This window comes from Chamaea fasciata, unplaced genomic scaffold (assembly GCF_029207755.1).
Source record: "Chamaea fasciata isolate MVZ Bird 193981 ecotype frontalis unplaced genomic scaffold, bChaFas1.0.hap1 SCAF_9, whole genome shotgun sequence".
Taxonomy (NCBI): domain Eukaryota; kingdom Metazoa; phylum Chordata; class Aves; order Passeriformes; family Sylviidae; genus Chamaea; species Chamaea fasciata.
This window is the reverse complement of record NW_027094094.1, coordinates 16,258,618-16,268,066: the sequence shown is the minus strand read 5'-3', so window position 1 is coordinate 16,268,066 and position 9,449 is coordinate 16,258,618. Positions and strand designations below refer to the sequence as shown.

The window sequence follows — 9,449 nt, the reverse complement described above, 5'->3', positions numbered from 1 at the left end:
GAATTGTCAAGAGTTATAAAGTTTTATGCTCTCTGGGTTTAACAGACAAGTAAAAAACCAGTTCCTGACTACATGGAAAAATGTGGTTTGAATTCAAAATTTTGAAATGTTAATCAATGCATTGTTTTGAATTTGGTCAGTACTGGGTTTAAACACCTTGTGCTGAAAAGAAACAACCAGAAAAATTCCAATGTTTTTTTCCTCTAAATCCAGAGAAAGATAAAAAGTCTGCATTTTCTAAAAAGTAGTATATGATAAATATACTATACAATGGCATGTACTTTGAAACACGATAATAAATATTCTTTCTTTAAACACAAGCCTGGAAAACTAAAATTTATAAGAAGAAAATGTTGTTCCTTGCCAATGTCTCACTACCAGTAAGGTGTATTCAGCTATTGTACATTATTTTGTTAATGTAGATAAACCATAAATAATTTCGAGTGTTTTGTGTATGTTCACCAAAGTTAAGCAGATATGCAAAGGAAGTTACAGTATATTTAAATCTCTTTACAGTCACTTAACACAGTGTTTAACAGTAATCGTCAGGTAAAAGTGCGTTATTTTAATATGATACACATAAAAGAACAGTCTGCTTCTCTGCCTTCAGATTCCTTAGAGGCAACAAGCTAAAATTATCTTTTGTTTAAAAAGGGGAAGGCGATGGCACGTGTTTGTTTACAACACACAGTCCAAGAAAACTTCTCCATCCGCCTGTGGAGAATCTGCAGCTGTGAAGATACAGGAAGAGAGGAATCTTCCGAGAGCTGACAGGCATCTTTCCCATCTGCAGTATCCCATTTAGGATTCCCAGATTCTGGATGCTAATCCAGCAGCATTGCCTCCATTAAGCAGCTGTAGCACAGGGCACACAGTTGCTGACCAGTTCAGTCCGCAGCACGATCCTTCAAAGGCACTGCAGAAGGATTCAGTTATGTAAATTCCAGGTTTGAGTTTCAGGAAAAAAAGGAAAAGAAAAAACAAACAAACCCTAACCAAAACAAACAAACAAAAATCCCCGAAAAACAAAACAACAACAAACTAACAAAAAAGCCCACCAAACCCAATGCAACAAAACTCCAGTGAAACAAAACCCCAACCAAATGCAGAAGAGGGAAAGTGACTGATTTTTCCATAATTTACTTTGCTTTCCTTGAATTCAGATTGTTTTAATGCATTAGGCGGTTTATAGCAGCCTAGAAATTCATCCCTTCCTATCTGAAATACCTTGCAAATAAAAACTGCTTGAATTCTGTTATTTTAGTGACTTAGCAGCATTACAGTGCGTGTCAAATAATGCTTTCATAATTAGATGTATACAGAAAAAAAAATGTAATCTTAAATTGGCCATCTCTGAGGTGGGATTATCAACACTGAAAAAGATTTCTTCTTCATTTGCAATGAGCTGCAACTTCCCAGCTGCTGTCACAGTGCTGTAGTAGCACTGTGCAAGTGCCTGGTTAGTGTACAGTGCTGGGCAAGTGGCCCTTACTATCTCCATATAAACGGGACAGTCTTTGTTGTGTGTTTCAGTTGTTTGAAGTCAAGCAAGATGGAAGAAATTGAAGAGATACAGAAAGGATAGTGTAAATGTTTAAACATTTCTGGCAGAATTTCCACAGACAGAAATTAACACTATAAACTTGTTCTAGCTGAAAAAGAGATCAGTCCTGATGATTTTGTTATCTGGATGTAAAAAAAAATGAAAGCTCTGCTGCTCACTTCCATTTGCCGTGGCCCAGAGCAAAAGAGTAACAGAACGCCACTATTTGAGCACAATGAAAATAAAAATGAGTACTGCCAAATCAACTGGGATGCAACATTTTGAATTAAATGGACACAGAAAGTGGGTGAATCTCCACCATTCTGATTCACTGAGAGACCTTCCTGATGTCCTCGTGCCTGTGCATACAAGGCTGTAGGAGGCTTTTATGGATCATTCTGTCAGTCCTTGGTTTGATCAGCTCCAGCTTGGAAGTAGGGATGCTCTGTGAATGCTGCACTGAGCGCCTGCTCAGTGCTGGGGTGGGGGTCCATACCTGAGCAGGCCTTGCTGTGGCAGCAGCCGGGACTATTCCATGATGTCACTGAAGGCCAAGGCACACGCGGCTCTCTCGTCCCGGCCCTGGGGACTGTCCTGCAGCGGGGGCGACACGAAGCCCCGGTACTGCTTACTCGCCTTGGTCAGCTTCTTCAGCTCACTGGTGAACGAGATGCCTTTCCTCTTGTCATCTCGTGCTGCCTGTAGAAATTACAGAAGATCACAGACGTGGTTTAACAGCTGCTTGTTGGCTGGGAGAAAAGGAATGAACATGAAAACGCCTAACACACTGCTAAGGAAGTATTCCCTTTAGGAATTCAGTGCGGCTGTGCTTTCATCCAGGCACTTCCTTCTGATTGTTCTGAATAAATTAATTTAAAATTACGCATTGTTAAAGATATATTTAGCAAATCTGGTAATCTGTGCTTATAATACAGTTTAAAGCAACAGTGTCTGTGGATTGGTGGTGGTTGCTGGAAAGGAGAACACAGCTCCTTCTCCCAGCAGGCCTGTACTTCATTCCTGCCATTTTTTAAAGCCTGAGATAAAGCAACAGAACAACTTTTTCACTGGGCAAGAATAAAGGGCACTTTATTCCAGTAGCTTTTAAGTTCTGCCCATTTGAATGGTTCTTTATTAGGACGGGGAACATGGCATGCACAGCCAGAAGGTTTTGAGAAACAGAAAGCTGGTAGCAGATAAAGGTTGTTCTGGATTTGCAGGCTGCTGAGGGAATCATTTTGCTGGATGTAACTGATGCAGTTTTGCAAAGAAAAAGGTAAGGATGGTTCAGAGAAAAGAGGAAATCTGCTTTTTGCTGTAGTCTGTCCTCTCCACCTGTCCTCATGCCAGTCGTGTCTCCCTTGCATGGAGAGCAGGTTCCCATTAAGCTGATCACACACCATCTATATCACCTGCTGCAAAGTATGGCATCTTTTACCTGAACCTGTTCTTTGAGCTTAAGGATAAATTTTCCTGCTCCCTTCCACTTGCTTTGGGCCTGAAACACACACTCTTGATCAGAGAGAATCCTCTGAGACGGTTTAGATGTTGAAGACTTTTTGTTTGCTGGCTCTTTTGTCACCTCTTCCAAGAGCACGTAATCGCTTGGGTTTGGATTGCTCAAAATGCTGTAGGAGTATTTAGCTTTGCAGAGAGTCTGTTTAAAAGCAGAAAAACAAAACAAAAAACAAGGCATTCCCTCAGATTCAGGTTATTAAACCGATTCTTCAGCTAGTGCTGAGAACAAACCCCGCCTTAGCTTGTTTGAAACCAACTTCCAGCCCACGTTGAGGTCGGCACGTGCCCTTACCTGTTGTATGACATCCTGAGCCGTGCTGAGGCGTGGAGCTTTGATCACGGTGCGTGGTTGCTCTGGGGAGACATCATGTACCTGAACAAAGAAGCTGTCATCCTCGGAGCTGATGGCTGCTTCTTCCTTTGCTTCTTGAAAGACATTTCTCTCATTTAAATTCTACAGAGAAAATGACAAATTCATTTACTTCAGAGAGGTAACTAATAGCTGGTGGTCACACAAGGGTTTTGTTACACGGAAACTGGAGACTCTGTGGTTGCCTCAGCTCCATTTTGTTCAATGCATTATAAGAGAGTTTCGACAAGCCACTATTGCTAATAATAAATAATGCTAATAAATACCCATGTTTTCTAAAATCAGTGTCTGAAATACCTTTCACAGTAGATGAGGAATGGAGATGTTTGCATAGCATCATATTTCACAAAAATGGTCCCTTAAATCCTTCCTTTATATATACAGAATGATGTTTTGTCATGTAATGGTGCCACTACAATGGGAGATGGTGGAAAGGGTTCTTTTCTCTCCTGTCCCTCCACTAAAGCCAAAAGAATTTAGAGAGCCAGAATCCGAGCAAACATTTTCCTGTGGTGTGGAGCAAGAGGAAGGCTGCATGTTTCTCTCTCCCTTTTCAATGACTACTGCAGATTTCAGACAGAATTCCTCCTTGAACCTTCTCTCAGAGAATGCATTTCTGTCCAAGGCCTTGGAACACTTGAAACACAGCTTGGATTTGTAAGCTGTAAATATGGGCTGTGTATGGCACCCTGTCACTGGACCTGCTTCTTGTTTTTCCAGTCAGATTTGCAGCTTCATTTCTAGCTCCAAGTTCTGAGGTGCTGCTGCGTGCAGGAAGGCTCAAAATTATGGAAAATGCTTTGAGGTACTCACATGACAAGACAAAACAGCATAATCTTCACATGTGCTAAGGCAGATTCTAATGCATTTTCTGAAGGAATGGGGCTTGGCAGGACACGTGCGCCAGCGTACACTGACAGAAGCAGTGCTGCAGTCAATGGGATTCAGTAGGCTGCTATTTCCACAAACAAATTTCTACCTTGCCATTTTTGTTCCAAATATCAGATATAAAGGAACCCAAAATGTGGATTTGTGTAATATAATAGCAATTTGTCAAACTGAAGCTCAAACTGAACTTTTGAAACTATCAAAAGTTCTCTCAAAATAAGCAAAAATACGGTTTTTTTCAGTTTAAAGTATACCAGAGGTCCTCTGTCATATATATATATATATATATATATATATGTAAGATCTGTGTACTAAGCAAGCGTTTTTATTTGCCGAACTGACCAAAGAAAGTGCCTCTCAAAATAGTTAAGTGTCTTTCTCCTGCTTTTTTGGTCTCTGTCTCACAAGCCAGGGCACTGGCATATTTTAAGCTGTAGATGCTTTTCTCATAGTGTAAACTGAAGTAATCTTCCTCCTTTAAATTAAAAGAAATCACCGATTTCATTATTTTATCTTATAATTGATAATATAATCATCCTTTGAGGCTTTTAGACTTATTCTTTAATATTAAAATTATTTCTAATTTTTCTAGACAGATGAGAAGTTGCTACCATCTAAATTGATGGTGGTTTTTCTGGAGTTCTTTTATCTGTGATCCTTTGGTATTAACTATTATCTTTATATTAATTTCCTATTATGCCATAATCTGGATTGGCATTAAATTAGAACTATCACTCCAAACAAAATCACTGAACTGGTGACTGAACCATAATGAATAAACACCACACAGCTGATACTAGAGCTGAGGGAGGTCCAGTTGGTGTCACACAGGTGTATAAAGTCCAGTTGTGCATCTCACTCAAGAGTTAAGTTTGTTTTCAAAAGAGGCACAGAGCATTGACATTACTCACCAAGTAGTGAAACCAACACCCTTTTGTTTTGTGGTCCTAATAGCTATTTTTAGCTACCTTTGTAAATAGTAATTTATCTAAAACAGACTTACTTCCTCTCGAGTTTTGAAGATAATTCTTCCAACGTATCCTTCTTCTGGGAACCAACTGTTTAAAAGCTGCACTAGCCCTTCTTCAGGACCAATCACTCTCTGGAATGGTGGTTTTCTGCATTCACTCTTTTCTTTAGATATAAAACTTTTCTCTTCCATCAGAAAATAATCTGCAGCACATGACTCGGTGCCTTTTATGGTAGCCAAGAGCTAAGACAGACAACATACAACAATTAGAATGCTAAATATAAACACTGCATAATTAGTAGTTATAGATGAGAATGAATAAGGAAGCTTTAGGAATCAGTAACTATTCTGACAGCGCAGGCAGGATTTCTGATGTGCTATTTATTATTCACATATTTTACTCCAGGGTAATGTCCTGTTCTCTTTAGCCCAGCCAAGCAGTTCAACTATTCCAGACAAGGCAGTACTATTTCAGCTTATTTCGGTCCTTTTTGGCTGGCCAGAAAATTTATTCATAATCCCAGGACAGTACAGTCTTTTCCCACTGCTAGAATAACAATCCCTGCTGATTTAAGTGGTTTCTCTACTCATGAACTTAGCCCTCTAACTTTTACTCTCTGTTCCTACGGTGCTTCCAGTTCAAAGAATTGTGCAGAAATGTTTGCCTTTGTTGTAAGGAGAACCCACTGCCCCCACTGACTACGGAGATTGTTTTTCTCATCTGCATAAGCCCAAATATTAAAATACTAATAGAGAATTTGTTCTAAGATTATAAACCCATTCTCTGAAGCCAAGAGTGGGAAAATTCCATAGATTATATTCTGTGTTTGCTGTGTAATTAATTCCACAGCAATGTGTTTCTAACAGCACCCCTTGCTGTGATGAACGAACTACAACGACCCTGTGTGTGAGAAGCACAAGGAGGCAGAGGTCCAGAAGGACGTTGTGTGGATTCTGGCAATGAAGAGTCTGCAATTCAGCAGGAAGCTCACCTGATGGAGCAGCTGTGCAGCCGTGGTCCCTGCACTTACACTGAAAACAGTGAAAGGCTCTGGGCCAGGAATTCCATGAACTGTCACTTTGTAGGTCACGGCAGCTTTCCTTTCTCCCAGGCTAAACAACTGCTCAGACAACATTCAACAGGTTACTGGATGTTTTTACACAGGCATGTTATTTCTAGGTTGCTTAAAAGAAACTGTACACACAAGTTTTAAGGACCTTGACAAAGCAAAGCTGTTCAGTTCATACATGGCTCTTACACTACAGATCAAGGTATCTAAAAAACCCCCAAAAGACCCTCCAAAAGCCTCCATCAGATCTTGAATCTGAAGAGAAAGAAGAAAAAGGAAGTTTTCCAGTGAGAATACATAAACTACCACTGGACAAAAGGCCAACCTCCATCACTCATTCGCATTCTAGCTGAGCTCAGATATTTGGACTGAGTGTACAGATTACTGGATGAAAAGCTATAGCTTTGTTTTAACCTCCAAACTATTTGTTCTTCCTTTCTACCCTAGTAATTCACCAAGATACAAGTCTGGCAGGCATTCACAGGAGGTACTATCTGTAACACTTCTGCTACACACACGGGAACTCCAAAGGTTTTATCTAACACTTCAGGAGTCAGCAAAATGATAAAATACATGTTTAAAGTGGCCAAAACACAAGTAACCCAGGTAACCTAACAGTAAGGGCTTTTGAACAAAAATCACATCTATGCATGCATTTTAGATATCCAAATATCTGTATGTGTGTATACATATTTGCACATATACACATATGGATGTGCATGCACATATATAAATCTGTATGTATTTATGGAACTGCAGAGTTCATCTTCTCTAGCAACAGAAATCCATTTTACTATCATTATTTCAAAATTGTTGGTAATTTGCATCTTCCTCTTTTTTTTTGGTCTCAAATGCTTTGCTTACAATTCATGCACAAAGGAATGCGTGAGGCTGCACTGAACCGGACTGCTCATCCACATTCCCCCAGTCAAGGAGCACATTTCTTGTTCTATACCTAAATACAGCATAGGAGCCAGACTTTGAAAAGATCTACCCCTTACCACAGTTTTATCCACCTGGGATAACCTTACTTCCAACAAAGAAAAAAACCAAAAAACAACAACAACAACAACAAAAAAAAAAAACCACAAAAAAAAAATAACAACAAAAAACCCCCCACCAAACACCAAAAAAACCAAACAACCAAAAAACAACAAAAACCAAACAAACAAAAAAAACAAACAAAAAACCAAACAAAAAACAAAAAGAAAAAACAAAAATAACCCACGTAGGCATCAAGTTATGTCTGAAGAATGTACAGGTTTGAGGGCTAACATCTTTGAACACTCTGGACCTATACATCTTTACATCACAGTCGTTATTAAACCAAGAATACAGGTAATTTATGCATACAAACAAAAATTAAATTACTATAGATGCTGGTAGAGTGTTTCCAGAGGGACTTTCTTCCATTCTCCGACTGTTTATGAACAAACTGGAAATTTCCAAAGTTTCATTGTGTAAGTTGTGGAGCTGGACGTGTCTGTAGCCTAAAGAGGAAAAATCCTTCTGTAAATACTTTGACACATCATAGGACACAAGTGTCATAAACAGAAAATTCAAATTTGCTGTTTTTATAGCTACACTTTGCCACACAGGTAGGATTTGAAGCACTCTAGTAACACTGCATTAACACTCTGTACAACAATGTCACACAAATCCTACTGCTGAGTGGCTCATAGAGCAACCTGTCTTTGTTTTACCATAATATTCAATATAGTCACACATAAAGTATCGAAATATCAGAACATAAATGAAGCAGGGTCAAATTCTCATTGGAAAATGCATGTGTATGGCCAAATCTCCTCATACCAACCCAGACAGTTGTGTGACATCACAGTGGCACAAAGCAAATGTAAAAGAGCTACTGGCACAGGGAAACTCCAGCCCCCAGGTGTCACACAAGTAGTGATGTTTCCTGATCTCACTTTCTTTCACCCTTTCTTCAACTCCCCTCCAGCCATGGCTGTTCCCCTCTGCACAGCGATCAGCTGTTACAGCAGTTTCTTGGGCAAAGGACAAGGCAAGAGCAAAACCACTCCAAGCTTCCTAAGGGAAGGGAAGTCCCCTGGTGAACACAGCCTCAGGAGCACCCACAGGATTGGAGCAGGTGTGCACCACACGCCGCTGCCTCCACAAGAGCACAGGATCAGACTTTTTACAAGTCACTGGGGTGCTGCCAGCTCCCAGGGGGTCTCAGATCAGCACTATACCGCCAGGCCGTGGTGTGTTGTCTGGTATTTGCTCCTTGTCCCCTCTAGAAAAATGCAATTGGTTAAAAATGTCTCCCTGGAAGGATTCAGCCCAGGAGCCTGCTGGACCATTCTGGCTTAGGGTGCCACCACCGTACCTCTCTTCAGTGCCTTCAGGGGAATGATCCTCTGCGCTGTTACAGCCGAGCTGTTATTTTCCACAACCGCGAACCGGAGGAAGACCAGATCTTCAAAGTGAACACGGAAAAGGAACTGCTCGTTCCACATGGGGTTGAGAGTGTTGCGGTGGATGGGCTTGGTGCGGAAGTGGCAGCTGTCCAGGGGCATCCCCAGCACGTCCAGCTCGATGCAGGGGCTGCCTGTGCTATTGCTGGGGCACACATTCTGGCCGGACACGATCTGCAGCCGAGGAGTACAGCCAACAATTAGTGGAGTAATCCCTATGCTGTCATGATCCTGAGCTAAATACTGCTCAGCACATCCCTAAGCACAGTTTGGTAACGTGTGGAGTTAATTACAACACTCACTTTTGTGATTGCCAGGGCAGTAAGTTCAAAAGCAGAGCTCCCTCAACCCTCCCATCCCCAACACCACTGCTATGGTATCTTTCCTCTGAAAAAATACACTATACAACTGTTCAAGGCATTTGAACATTAATCCAGAAAGAATGTACCAGTAATGTAGTCAAAAAGGATCATATTTTCTTCTTCATTACTCGGGGGTGATGGTACTGAGCTCTGGCTTGCTTTGGCATACACAAGAATTAAGTGTGCAATTACCACAGCTGGGAGAATTCTGATTCTTATGAATCTCACTTTTCTGACACATTTCCTGGAAAGGACTAGCTTCTGAGAGCACATTTTTTTGGCCACAAATC

The 9,449-nt window shown here is 40.7% G+C and overlaps 1 protein-coding gene across 2 annotated transcripts in view; it reads right to left on the bottom strand.

Annotated features, from left to right (window-relative positions):
• Positions 1-60: 60 nt before the first annotated feature.
• PLCE1 (phospholipase C epsilon 1) overlaps positions 61-9,449 on the bottom strand; it is a 135,834-nt gene continuing 126,445 nt past the window's right edge. For both annotated transcript variants that reach the window (XM_066191211.1, XM_066191212.1), the window contains 8 exons: positions 8,710-8,971; positions 7,731-7,849; positions 6,282-6,410; positions 5,323-5,532; positions 3,354-3,515; positions 2,982-3,200; positions 2,040-2,242; positions 61-916 (listed from right to left, as the gene is read on the bottom strand). In XM_066191211.1, coding sequence (XP_066047308.1) covers positions 2,072-2,242; positions 2,982-3,200; positions 3,354-3,515; positions 5,323-5,532; positions 6,282-6,410; positions 7,731-7,849; positions 8,710-8,971 — 1,272 coding nt within the window. In that variant the 3' untranslated portion in view covers positions 61-916; positions 2,040-2,071. The remainder of the gene's footprint in view (positions 917-2,039; positions 2,243-2,981; positions 3,201-3,353; positions 3,516-5,322; positions 5,533-6,281; positions 6,411-7,730; positions 7,850-8,709; positions 8,972-9,449) is intronic.